The following is a 14,314-nucleotide window of genomic DNA, read 5'->3' on the forward strand; positions in this document are numbered from 1 at the left end:
TGCCTTAACACGAGGAAACAGATTATTTAACTGCTAAAACTTGTTAACCCTTACAGACCTGCATTAACCTGTAGAAGCTAATATTAGTGTCATACGTTGAAGCTAATGTTGAAGCAACAAACGTGCCAAAAAGAGCAAATGTTCATTTTCAAGAACTTCTGCAAAGTGTTAAAATGGTAATTCTACCATTGCAAAGCACAGTCCCACTCAGTTACTATTTAAGGACCTGCAACCCAATAAACACTCCCATACACTAGAATAGGAGATATTAGTCCATAAATGACCTCAAAACACTCCTATACACCAGAATAGGAGATTAGTCCAAAAACGACCTCAAAACACTCCTATATACCAGAATAGGAGATATTAGTCTATAAACAACCTCAAAAAACACCGCTATACACCAGAATAGGAGATTAGTTTATAAACGACCTCAACACACTCCTATACACCAGAATAGGAGATATTAGTCCATAAACGACTTCAAAAAACACTCCTACACACCAGAATAGAAGATATTAGTCCATAAACGACATCAAAACACTCCTATACACCAGAATAGGAGATATTAGTCCATAAACGACCTCAAAAAACACTCCTATACAGCAGAATAGGAGATATTAGTCCATAAACGACCTCAAAAAACACTCCTACACACCAGAATAGGAGATATTAGTCCATAAACGACCTCAAAAAACACTCCTACACACCAGAATAGGAGATATTAGTCCATAAACGACCTCAAAAAACACTCCTATACAGCAGAATAGGAGATTAGTCCATAAACGACCTCAAAACACTCCTATACACCAGAATAGGAGATATTAGTCCATAAACGACCTCAAAAAACACTCCTACACACCAGAATAGGAGATATTAGTCCATAAACGACCTCAAAAAACACTCCTACACACCAGAATAGGAGATATTAGTCCATAAACGACCTCAAAACACTCATACACCAGAATAGGAGATTAGTTCATAAATGACCTCAAAACACTCCTATACACTAGAATAGGAGATCTTAGTCCATAAACGACCTGAACAAGCGCTCCTGTACACTAGAATGGGAGATATTATTCCATAAACAACCTCAAAAAACACTCCTATACACCAGAATAGGAGATTAGTTCATAAACGACCTCAAAAAACACTCCTATACAGCAGAATAGGAGATTATTCCATAAACGACCTCAAAAAACTCCTATACACTAGAATAGGAGATTAGTCCATAAACAACCTCAAAACACTCCTATACACCAGAATAGGAGATATTAGTCCATAAACGACCTCAAAACACTCATACACCAGAATAGGAGATTAGTTCATAAATGACCTCAACACACTCCCATGCACTAGAATAGGAGATCTTAGTCCATAAACGACCTGAACAAGCGCTCCTGTACACTAGAATGGGAGATATTATTCCATAAACAACCTCAACAAACTCATGTACACTAGAATAGGAGATATTAGTCCATAAACTACCTCAATAAACATTGCTATACACTAGAATAGGAGATATTAGCCCATTAACATTCTCAAAATGAGGGTAGAATGTCTCCAACAAAGGTGGTGGATAAAAACATATGGATACAAGATAGAAGTGCGGACAAATCACTTCTTCTACAAAAGTTCACTGTGAAATGGTCCAGACTCGCATCTTTGAAATTTCTTACAACCCCAATTCCAATGAAGTTGGGACGTGTAATGCATAAATAAAAACAGAATACGATGATTAGCAAATCCTTTTCAACCCATATTCAATTCAATACACTACAAAGACGAGATATTTAATGTTCAAACGGATAAACTTTATTGTTTTTTGCAAATATTCACTCATTTTGAATTTGATGCCTGCAACACGTTCCAAAGAAGTTGGGACAGGGGCAACAAAAACACTGGGAAAGTTGAGGAATGCTCATAAACACCTGTTTGGAACATTCCACAGGTGAACAGGTTAATGGGAAACAGGTGAGTGTCATGATTGAGTATAAAGGGAGCATCCCTGAAAGGCTCAGTCGTTCACAAGCAAGGACGGGCGAGGTTCACCACTTTGTAAACAACTGCGTGAGCAAATAGTCCAACAGTTTAAGAACAACGTTTCTCAACATGCAGTTGCAAGGAATTTAGGGATTTCATCATCTACAGTCCATAATATCATCAAAAGATTCAGAGAATCTGGAGAAATCTCTGCAAGTAAGCGGCAAGGCAGAAAACCAGCACTGAATGCCTGTGACCTTCAACCCCTCAGGGATCTGCATTAAAAACCCACATCATTCTGTAACGAATATTCCCACATGGGCTCAGGAACACTTCAGAAAACCACTGTCAGTGAACTCAGTTCGTCGCTCCATCTACAAGTGCAAGTTAAAACTCTGCCATGCGAAGCGAAGCCACATATCAACACCACCCAGAAACGCTGCCGGCTTCTCTGGGCCGAGCTCATCTGAGATGGACTGACGCAGAGTGGAAAAGTGTCCTGTGGTCTGACGCGTCCACATTTCAAACTGTTTCTGGAAATCATGGACGTCGTGTCCTCCGGGCCAAAGAGGAAAAGGACTGTCCGGATTGTTTTCAGCCCAAAGTTCAAAAGCCAGCATCTCTGATGGTGTGGGGGTCTGTTAGTGCCCATGGCAGGGGTAACCTGCACATCTGTGAAGGCACCATTAATGCTGAAAGGTACATAGAAGTTTTGGAGCAACATCTGCTGCATCCAAGCAACGTCTTTCAGGGACGTCCTGCCTATTTCAGCAAGACAATGCCAAGCCACATTCTGCACGTGTTACAACAGCGTGGCTTCATAGTAAAAGAGTGCGGGACTAGACTGGCCTGCCTGCAGTCCAGACCGTCTCCCATTGAAAATGTGTGGCGCATTATGAAGAACAAAATACGACAGCGGAGACCCCGGACTGCTGAGCAACTGAAGCTGTACATCAAGCAAGAATGGGAAAGAATTCCATCTACAAAGCTTCAACAATCAGTGTCCTCAGTTCCCAAATGCTTATTGAGTGCTGTTAAAAGGAAAGGTGATGTAACTCAGTGGTAAACACGCCCCTGTCCCAACTTCTTTGGAACGTGTTGCAGGCATCAAATTCAAAATGAGTGAATATTTGCAAAAAACAATAAAGTTTATCCGTTTGAACATTAAATATCTTGTCATTGTATTGAGTTGAATATAGGTTGAAAAGGATTTGCTAATCATTGTATTCTGTTTTTATTTATGTTTTACACCACGTCCCAACTTCATTGGAATTGGGGTTGTACAAAAAGCTGCTTTTTTTCCTTGCAGAGCACAGCCGAGTCAGAATGGAAAGGTTCTGGTAGCGTGATGACAAAATGTCAGGGCGGCGTATGATTATTAAAACACTGCTGACTGCGTCGGAACTAATATGGAACAAAAAAATCCCTCGAACATATTGTGTAAGCATTTTAAGCTTGCAGCTGTAGACCTTCAGAACGGCCATCAGGATCATATATACTGTTCTTTAGCTACATTTGCTAAATATGTGCTTTATGTGCAAGTATTTTTCACTTGCTGTTTAAAATCTGATTCCTTTTTTGGTTCCCAGACACCTTAGCAGTTTTTTTTTTTCTTCCAGACATCGGCCTGTTCTCGAAAAAAATTACGACATAGACCATGTGATGAAGGTATATTAAAAGCTGAGTACTACCATTTTGGATGGCTTAGACACTCAGTTGGCCAAACTTTTACACAAATGGTTTAAACTCTTGCTTCTTCCACTCCCTGCAGGCCAAAACCATCCGAGAGTTTGACGAACGCTTCACGTCAATTATGTTCGGTTATCCAACCAATGACGATTATTACCGCGACGCCAGCCCCATCCACAAGCTGAAGTCCGTCCAGGTGCCAATGCTGTGCCTCAATGCAGCCGATGATGTCTTTTCACCCAATCACGGTGAGGAACCAGCATTAGATTAATGGAAACTCCTTCAAAAGAATAGTTTGGTGAATTTTCAAATAGACATGGTTTTCTCCCATTTTCCAAATACACTGCATGGCCAAAAGTATCTGGACACTCTTCTAATTACTGAGTTCAGTTGTTTCAGCCAGACCCAACGCTAACAATATTAAGCACATAGCCTTGCAGTCTGACAAACACTGGCAGTAGAGGGTGGTACTGATGAGTTCATTGACTAAACACAGCACTGTTACAGGATGCCACCTCTGCCACAAGTCAGTTTGTAGAATTTCTGTGCTGCTAGATCTGTCCCAGACAACTGTAAGTGCTTTTATTGAGAATTAGAAGCATCTAGGAGAAACAACAGCTCAGCCACAAAGCGGTAGACCACACAAACCCACAGAGTGGAGCCGGCTTTTACTTCAAACTCTTTGTTGTAAATTTGAAACATTTTAAACAAATCAAATGAAAAATATTCAAGATTCTGCACACCGCCTGTATCAATTTGCAAATTTCAGCAAATATGGGGCACTGACCTGTGCTTAAAAAGGTGAGATACTGTTTTAGTCTTCTCTTCTTCCAGTAAAGGCTGTGTTCAGATGACTCAGGTGGATTTGAGCTACTCAGTAGAGGAAGCCCATGGTAGTTGTTACTATTATTGAAGCAAAAGGGACACACTGTGATATAACGAAAAAAAAAACTAGTTTCCCTGGTTCCTGGTTTCCTTTCCCCCTTAGTTCAGTCACTGCTGTAGTCTTACAGTTCATACCCTTTCCCTCACCATTTTACCAGCTAATGCTGCTGTTTACTTCTCAATGCAATCTCAACTTTTGCTACCTTGGTACATAATATCACCTTTTACAGTTAAAGTTCAAAACGCTGCTGGGCTTTATGTCATGATACTAGCAGCAGGTGTATAACATACAGTACTTACATGAGCTGCAGTACTTCATGGTCTGGGAAAAGGCCCAGGCTTGGTTTGAGCTGTCTTTAAATAATGCCTGGGCAAAATTCAGACATGCTCAGTAGAGCCCTAGTGGAGGGATCCATTGGGGTGTGTCGGGGGTTTGAAATGTGTTGTTGTTTTTTTTTTTTGCTTAATTTGATCTTGTTCATTCTGTTTGTTTTTAGTTTATGATTCAAGAATACATGTGTGAACAAGCTTTTCTTGGATTCTGCATTTACTTTAGAAGTTATTATTAATGGTCTCCCCCTACAGAGAAGAAGGAGTGGTCTTTGCTGGGTTGGGTTGACCGGTCGGTCGGTCGCTCAGTCGGTCTTTATAAGTATGTTCTGTAAATAGTTTGTTTATTTGTTTGTTTATATTTTTTCAAAAAAAAATTTTTTTCAACACCTTTCACTAAATAAACACCCTTGCACTAGATATTGTGGTTTGCCATCGCTTCTCCTTACAACGCACAACCTTGTCAGAGCGCATCGCTGTTGCCAGATCAAAACCTCCTATCTGCAAAATGGTAATTTTACAGTAGTAGGTAAAAACATGCCCTACTTTTAATGTAAGTCAATGGAACCGGACTTTTTTACCAAGTAAATTTTGGGTCGTTTCTTTTGATCCATTCATCATGGGATTTACACACAATATATAGGACTATGGGTATTTTCAAATTATGTCAAAAACAAAAATGGACAGCAGTGATATCTACCCACACCTGCAAGCAAGGTGTGACACACACAAAATTCTAGGAAATTCAGAAATCATGTAAATATTTCAGAGATTTACCTTCCATTTGAATTGTAATGTTGATAATATAACTGGTGGTGAAAAACTGTATGCAAAATAGAATATGGTCTCAGACTGTTGAACCCCACTGTGTATGCATTCGAGTGTTTTTCCATCTCCAAGCTGGGTGGGACATTCGTTTTACCTTTTTGAGGGAGACAAATTTCTGTCGGCTCCTCCTTCTGCTGTGCTGTGGCTTTGTTCTTTATGATTGTTTATGAGCTCTGCTCAGAGGACTGGCTGTATCATGTAATCACAGTATGACAGTGTAGCCGTAGTTTGTGATTTCAGAGCTGCTTTATAGCTACGTTCACATTACAAGCCTTATTGCTCAAATCTGATCTCTCAGACTCAACGGTTCGGTTCACACTCGTTTAGCTAAGTGACTCGAATGTCATTAATGTGATGATCCGGCGGCCTGAAATGAGCCTCATGAGCTCCTCCTACTCAGGTGACTGAATCACTGCATCATCAGCGCAAACTAACGAGCAGAACGAGCTTCGCTGAGAAGATCATTAACTCTGATCAGCTCTCAGCTTCGTTATTAGAGCCAGACGAAGGAGGAAAAGGTGAGGTGAGCTGCTTTTCCACCGTTTACAGGCTTATCGGATACGTATCCAATCTAAGACCACATATGAAAGTGGCTCGGGTCGGATTTGAAAAGGTCAGATTTGTGCCACTTCAACCTGGTAATGTGAATGTAGCTCTATGTCTTTACAAAGTCTTCACTGACACTGCAGCTTGTTTGATTAAATTGCAGTGAGGATTGCAGACCGAATTATGGAATACTGTCACAAGTCTAATTACAGAACATCTGCCTTTTGGCTCCTTTGGCATTTTGACATCCATGTATAAATGTATAGCTATTAGCTATTATAAAACTGGAAAATTTCAAATTTAAAGTGAACAAACTTAAAATTATGGTTAATTATGAAAGGAATTTTTTTTCCAGAATGCCATTGAGAATAAGATATTCAAGTGTTTGTTAGGAAACACCAGCATGTGTTCAGAGCTTGTTGGGGCCGACACCAGTAATGAATGTGTGTTTGTCTCTTGTAGCCATTCCTATTGAAGCTGTGAAGCAAAACCCCAACCTGGCGCTCGTCATCACCTGCCATGGGGGACATATCGGGTTCCTGGAGGGCCTGTGGCCACGTCAGAGCACCTACATGGACAGAGTGTTCCGGCAGTTCGCTAAAGCCGTGATCGAACAGGGCAGCAGGCTGACCGACCTGCAGTGACCAGACGTCCTGTACAGCGCCCTCTACAGCCATGAGCAAAAAATACCCATAAACCCACCATACATTTTCTAAACCACACCTGTCTGAACGGCACATACGGTTTTCATTCATCCGTCTGTTTCATCCAACTACCTTTTAATCTGTCACCCAACCATCCATATCATTCGTTTCAAATTTTGGTTTGGCTGACCTTGCGCTGTCTGTCCAGATCCATACGCGCATCCCTTCTTCTTCAGGCAGTGTTTTTTTATTTGTTTGTTTATCTGTTTTATTTGTTGGTTTACTGGTATGACTTTTTGTATGAGATATTTTCAACATACTGTATATTAGGTCTGCTATTCCTTGAGGATTTTGACCAACATTCATTTTGGGATAAAACAAAAAATTATTAGACGTGACACAGAAAAAACCCAAAGTTAGTGCCGTAGTGGCCTGAGGTTCATAAACTTGAACAAACTTGTTCCTTTGGAAGTCTACAGTGGCCTCAAAACTGACTTTAATGGAGAGTTCACCACGTTCCCAATAATTCACAAAGACATTGGGCAGAACCCACAGGTGAGGAGCCTGAACGATTTCAATTTTAAAATTTTGACTTTGAAGACCAAGGAATTGTTGAGTCATTCCAGCTAAAACAATTTGTCCACAAGTTATAGTGATTTTTGGTCTGGGGTTTGACCGTAAAATGTTAGTCTGTAACACCAGTCTGAAGCTATATTGCCACACTGGCTCAAGATTCAGAAATTTGAACAAAATCTTCAAATGAAAGTCTACAGTTGCCCCAAACTTGACTTGAATGTAATATGGAATTGCTAAATCTTAGGGTTTAGGAGTTTTCAGAGCTGTTCTTTCTAAAACAAAGTTACAGTGATTATCGATCGATTATTTGATTGCTAAAATGTTAATCCGAAACATCTGCCTGAAGCCATACTGCCCTGGTGGCTCAAGATTCAGGAATTTGAACAAAATCTTCAAGTGGAAGTCTACAGTTGCCGTGACACTCTGTCATGAATGGAGCATGGGACTGCTGGATCTCAGGATTTTCTGAGTTTTCAGAGCTTTTGTTCTCGCTAAAACAAAGGTTGAGTGATTATCGTTCTGGGCTTTGATTGATAAAATGGTAATCTGAAGCCATATTGCTCTGGTGGTGTAAGATTCATAAATTTGAACAAAATATTACTTTAAAAGTCCAGTTGCTCCAAAATCCAGACTTGAAGTTTCACCGAGTTTCCAACATTTTGCAGAGACACTGATGCAAACCCAATAATTGGGTTTTAAAAGTTTCTCTTGACTTTCATTGCCATTATTTTTTTCTCTTAACAAGAGAAAGCAGAACATCTAGTTGGGGCATTGTTGTTACTTCAAAGTAGCTGGTACTTAAAATAGCCTGATAGTTACACTGATCATTAATTGGGGCTTTAACTGTTAAAATATCTCAGATATCTGCCTGAAAGCCATGTTGCTGTAGTGGATTGAGAGAAAACGATTTGTACACAATGTTCCTCTGAAAGTCTACAGTTGCTCCAGAACTCTTCAGTGACCGTTTAACAGCGGGATCACTACACATCCTCACGTTCTGAGGGTTTTGGGGGTAACTGAGGAACTTTAGTTCTACTCTTTAACATACAGCACTAGACGAATGTAATTCTATAACAGAGTTGATCAGACTCGAAGAGTCAGTCTGTGGTTAAGTGAATTAGCAGTAAAGCGCATACAGAGATTTAGTTTTTTATGAATGCTCAGAGCATTAAACTGCTACTGTGGTGCAACACTGGTTTATATGAAGTATATACAGTACGGTACCAGTCAAAAGTTTGGACACAGCTCATTGAATATATATTATCTATAACCATAAATGTGTTTGGAAGGCTAATGTGCGCATTTTAATTCTTAAAAAAAACCATTTAACCCCTCACATCCCCACATAGCAGATCGTTTTGGGCCAATTCTGGCTTTTCGAGATGAGTGTTGGATGACTCCCGGGCATGTGGGCCAGAATAGGGCCAGTTGCCGGACAGCGGCATAGGGTTTTGCCTGGTGTCTATATTTATTGGTCAATTCTGCCGTGAATGTTGTGGACCAACAGTGTAGTTGGGCGAGATTTGGGCCACATCCGTAAATGTCACTCACTTTGCAGCATGTGCGCCAGATCTGGGCCCGAGGACCCAGCCCCATATTCGGTCAGAACAAACCCAAGGAGGTGTCCCCAAATGGGCCAGACAGGTTCTGCAAACTGGGTCTCATCCAACAAGTAGGTTTAAAAGCCAACAAAACGTGAGCATCTTCAGGCCTGTTGTAGTTCTGTCTAAAATAAATGGATGGAAAGATACTGTCTGACCATTCGCTTAGCTAGCGTAGCAGTAGGAAGCTAACGAACGAGAGGAATAACAGCTAGCTAGGCTTTTGTGATGTGATCTTGAATGAGTGGCATGAAAATACTACGTCTGAACATTAGCTAGACCAGCTGTAACATTAGCTAAATTACCAATAGCATGGTAGAAATAATAGCTGTTGGCTGCGTAATTATGAGCGAGTCAACCATGAAAAGATACTGTGTAAGCGATAGCTAGGCTAGCAGAGCGTTAGCAGAGTTCCCAATAGCATGATAGGATTGGTGTATAGCTAGCAAAAGCATGAAAGACATAATAGCAAGCTGGGTTTTTGTCATGTAATCATGGACGAGTCCCTTAAAAAAAGCACTGTTCAAACAGTCCAGCTCTAACTTTACATTACCAATAGCATGATATCAAAAGCAGATCCTTTGTCCTGACGTAATCTTGGAGGAGTATCATGAACTGACTCTCTCGGAACATCAGTAAGGCGCTAACGCCGCCTTCAGGACCACCTCAGACGTTCCTACATACGACGTTGGAGGTTGGAAGTACAACCGGATTCATGTTTTGGCTGGAAACGAGACAGATGAGCTTAAAATGATGTTTTTGGTTGTTTTTCTGTCTAAAGTGTCCTTTTATTTGCATTACTGCAAAATCTGTATCCAGCTGGAAGCATCACATAACACGTTCACGTCTTTATTTTAGCGCATGGATGGTTTTGGCCGGCAGTTTTCATGCGTGGTAACAGAAATGTAACCAGTCTAATCCGCGGCTATCTTTGCTTTTTTTGTTGACAAGCCCTGAACTCTGAAGGGAAACTGGGCTCATTGAGAAATTCGAGTTTAAACATCGTGGTGGCGTTCATGCGCACTGACCTCGTACCCGCAACGTTTCCGACACAACTTGAAGGTAGCATAGCATTAGCTAAGCTGCTAATAGCATAGAGGAAACAGTAGCTAGCTAGCCCAGACAGCAAGCGTAAGGTCGGCGCCTCAATTACCCAGATTACTGTCCTGCATGCAAGCTCTACCTAGTTTTTAATCTCCTCAAACTGATTTTAAATGCACACAGATTATTTTCTAAAATAGAAGTCTAAGGCAAAAGTCGGAAACAACTAAGGAAACATTAGACCAGGCCTGATATAAAATGAGTTCATAGAAAATGTTTTTGCTGACACAAAAACTGGATTAAAATGATTTCCTAAACTAATTTACAAAGCAAGTTACAAAGTGGACGGTGAGTGGAAATGAGGGATGGTAAGTGGAATTTTGTCTAGCACTCTGCTTAAACACCATTAGGCCACCAAAAAAATGGTGAGCAAAACACCAGTGGACCTCCAGCTTTGCCATCAGTGGTCCACTGTGCTCTTGCGATCAGGGTAGGCTGTTCTCTGACCCTGGCTGAGGAAACAGCTGAAAGACACTGTATTTTTATATTTATTTCGAGACATTAGCTAGAAGAACAAAACAGAGGCCTACTAAGCATTGCGAGCCAACGCTGCTTCATGAAGGCAGCGATTTTTCTTAATAGCACGACTTCATCTTTTCCAGGGGAAAGCTGGTGAAAAGACGTTATTCTTGCGTACAATCAAAAACGATCAGAAGAACACGTGATAAAATCATTGTTGCTACATCGTTGCCTGAATCCATGTGTTATTTCACTGTTTTGATGCTTTCAGTCGTTTTAAAAAGTGAGAAATAGTGAAAGGAAAATGAGCCTGTCCAAACTCTTGACCGATACTGTACAGTGAGATTGTGTGGTCAGTGTGAGTAGAGTTACTATTACATTTCAGAAAAGCTTGTTTATCTATTTGTATTTCATCATTGTCCATCATCATTACCCCCCCCAACATCTGTAGGTCCGTAGCCCTCAGGGACATCGTATCAGCATCGCAGTCTTCATGTGGCTGTTTTATTGCGTCCATCAGCAGCTCCTGTCCTATGGAACATGACCTTGACCTTTTTTTAAAGAAGAAAAGTGAAAAGATTGTATGTAACTAAAAGATCTGCATGCACGTTTTTCTCGTCCTTCATTCTTGCAGTGAAAAAGCTGGCTTTCTTAAAAAAAATGTACAGTAGATAATATAAAAATATTGACAAGGAATGTGATTTTGCACTAATTTTAGTTGATGCACCTCGGAGTCGCTACTTTGGCAGACAAAAAAAAGACTGTCCTCCCGGCTGCTGTACAAATAGACTTGCTTCACTTTTACATTTAGTGCAGCGAAATCAAGGCGACTTCTTTCCTCCTGCTAACATGATGCTACCATGATAATCTATCAAAAACTGAAAAACTTAAAAAAAAAAAAAAAGTTTTAGGTTGGCGCTCAAAAGTTTGGGGACACTAACTTCTCAAAATACCAATGAAAACACACCGAACGGCATGAAGCTCAGTGTGAAATGTTCCTAACAATTATTGCCATCTTGAGTTATCTTGAGACGAAAAGTTATGTATCTTGTTATCTTAACATAAAATTATTTTGAAATAACGAGTTACTTATGTTGTAACCTCAAGATAATAACAATGTTATGTTGAAATAACAAGTTACTTATTTCAAGATAGCAGATCAAGATCTCTCGATAACAAAGGTTATGTTGACATATCGAGTTGCGTTTTGTTATACCAACATAACAAAATTGCTATCGTGAAATGACAAGTTATCTTGAGATAACAACTTATTTTTCTTGTTCTCTCAACAAAATTATCATGAAATAAGTTATGTATCTTGTTATCTTGAGATAACAAAAATTGTCTTGATATAATGAGTTATTTATCATTATCTCAACATAAAATGATCTTGAAATAACCTTGATCTTGTTATCTCAAGATAATAACATTGTTTTCTTAAAGTTAACAAAAATTGTTATTTTGAATTATTTATCTTATCTCAACATAAAATTATCTTTAAATAACAAGTTGCTTATCTTTTATCTTGAAATAACAAAAGTTGTTATCTTGATATAACGAGTTGTTTATCTTGTTCTCTCAACTTAACAAAATTATGACCTTGAAATAACGAGTTACTTTTCTTGTTATCTCAAGATGACAGTCCAGAAAATTATAGCAACAGCTCATGGCCTCTCTGGACTTCCATAGTAAATGAAACATTATTTGGAAAATTCTGGAAGAAGCCGAGGTCCCCAGACCTTTGTCGAGCACCGTAGCCAGTATTTTGTGCAGACATCATGTATTGCAGAATGCTGTGGGAAGGTCTGGTGTGAGTTGCTGCATAGCGAACAACAGAAGCTGGTTTTGTGAGGAAACTCTTGCTGTACTTTGTGACGAATCTTAGTGTTGTGTTGATCTTTCGGTCTGTTCGGATGGGAAAGCTGCTCAATGATAAGCGTGCGACTCGGCGCTTGAGGGACCATGGCTGCACTCTCAAAAGCCCACGTGTTAATTAACTACACCTTCGTTTGTATTGACAGTTTTAATGGGGACCAGTTCTTAAAGAAGAGATTACCCCAGATTGCGTACGCCGGTCGCCCTGCTGGACAAGCTTTACAGAACGTCGGCCAAAACCTGCACAACTTTTTCTTTGGTAAAGAAAATCATTCTGTGTAGAACCATTGACACTCAAAAGACCTTGGGTTCTATGCATCGTGAAAGAGTTCTTCAGATTGATGGAGAATGTACTGTAGATGGTTCTATGTAGAAAGCTTTTGAAAAGGTTTCTATATAGCACCAAAACGGGTTCAGGCTTGTAGCAAAAGAAGATAGAACCGTCTACAGCACATTCTCCATCAATCTGAAGAACACTTTCATGATGCGAAGAACCCTTTAATCATGCAAAGGGTTCTTTGAACCTTGAAGAACCTGTCCAGGTCCTAGTGACCTGTCCAGGGAGTTGCCTGTCTTCTGCCCAGTGAATGCTGGGAAAGGCTCCAACACGACCAGATTTTGGTCCATTCATCAAGAAATGCTCACACAATGTAAAGACCGGCTGCTGAGCTCACATCATGTAGAAAACTAAGAAATGACAAAAATGAAGTAACTTTTTATTTATTTATTTTTTGGACAGTGACGTTTGGTTTTAAGTTGACCACAAAGTGTTTATCTCTTAAAACTTCAGTTACTTGACCAAAACTGCGCCCACTCTGTACTAGTGTCACTTTTTACAAGACTATAAAACAAAATTTCAGATTAATAACACTGAAAATTGACAAATTTCTCATTAAGCTGAATAGAAGTTTTGCTGACGTTCTGTAAAGTTTGCCCAACCTAGCAACAGTAGCTAGGACATAAGGAATTAGTGGATGGAGCCTGGATGGTCAGTCAAAACACAGTCTAAGTGTTAAATAAGATAGTAACACGCTGGTTGTGTTAAAGTAAAAACAAGGTGCTGACGCTAGCGTGTAATAGCGTGTTGTTGTTCAGCGCGTGGATTTTGAGAGTGAACTCCCGCAGACTCCGCTCTGCTCTCTGCTTCTCAGCCTTTTAGGTTCTGTAGCACGTATCACTGTTGTCTTGAGAATCTGTGCTTCTAACAATACTAACCACGACATCCTGCGCAACAGCATTACTCATAGCACAACAAGAGACTTTTTCCATGAAGCAGTATTGGTCTGTCCTTTTATAGGTTTATAAAAGGATTGTCTTCTTTAACATGTGCAGCAATAAGATTTTAATATAAGATTGTCTATGTAGATGATGTTTATGCACATGTACTTGTATGGACTATAAGTGCATCTGCTGTCTTAAGTAAATTATGGAATTAAAACATGTTTTTGTCTTGTTTTTATTCAACAAATAAGGAGTAAGCAGGACAAATAGTTGGTCAGAAGAAGCCACATTATGCTTGAAACTGTTGAACAAATGTGTTCTTTTTCAGACGATGTTTCTGAGGAGATTAGACATAAGGTATTCCACCTGCATAAGGAACTGAAATATGTCAAAACTGGAGTTCGAAAACTGAAAACAGGGCTCCTAACAACCACCTGGAAGACCTGGTTGACCCCAAAACTGCCCCCATCATATAAACAGCACTGAAAGCTTTCATGTCTCAGAGAGAGGACAAAATCAAGCTGCTTCAGATCTGAAAACATCCACAGGTGTTTCTGTCCGACCACTCAGCGCTGT

At 40.0% G+C, this 14,314-nt stretch overlaps 1 protein-coding gene and 1 long non-coding RNA gene across 2 annotated transcripts in view; one reads left to right on the forward strand and one right to left on the reverse strand.

Moving 5' to 3' along the window:
* The window catches only part of abhd3 (abhydrolase domain containing 3, phospholipase), a 54,156-nt gene extending 40,199 nt beyond the window's left edge, over positions 1-13,957 (forward strand). The window contains exons 7-9 of the mRNA XM_017718668.2: positions 3,603-3,651; positions 3,755-3,920; positions 6,724-13,957. Coding sequence (XP_017574157.1) covers positions 3,603-3,651; positions 3,755-3,920; positions 6,724-6,905 — 397 coding nt within the window. The 3' untranslated portion in view covers positions 6,906-13,957. The remainder of the gene's footprint in view (positions 1-3,602; positions 3,652-3,754; positions 3,921-6,723) is intronic.
* LOC108439985 lies at positions 3,816-4,886 on the reverse strand. Its single transcript, XR_001858799.2, has 3 exons — positions 4,858-4,886; positions 4,460-4,575; positions 3,816-3,952 (listed from the first exon to the last, which is right to left on the reverse strand). It is a non-coding gene; the product is annotated as an uncharacterized LOC108439985 (long non-coding RNA).
* Positions 13,958-14,314: the final 357 nt, after the last annotated feature.

The sequence above is a fragment of the Pygocentrus nattereri genome, chromosome 2 (assembly GCF_015220715.1).
Source record: "Pygocentrus nattereri isolate fPygNat1 chromosome 2, fPygNat1.pri, whole genome shotgun sequence".
Classification (NCBI taxonomy): Eukaryota; Metazoa; Chordata; class Actinopteri; order Characiformes; family Serrasalmidae; genus Pygocentrus; species Pygocentrus nattereri.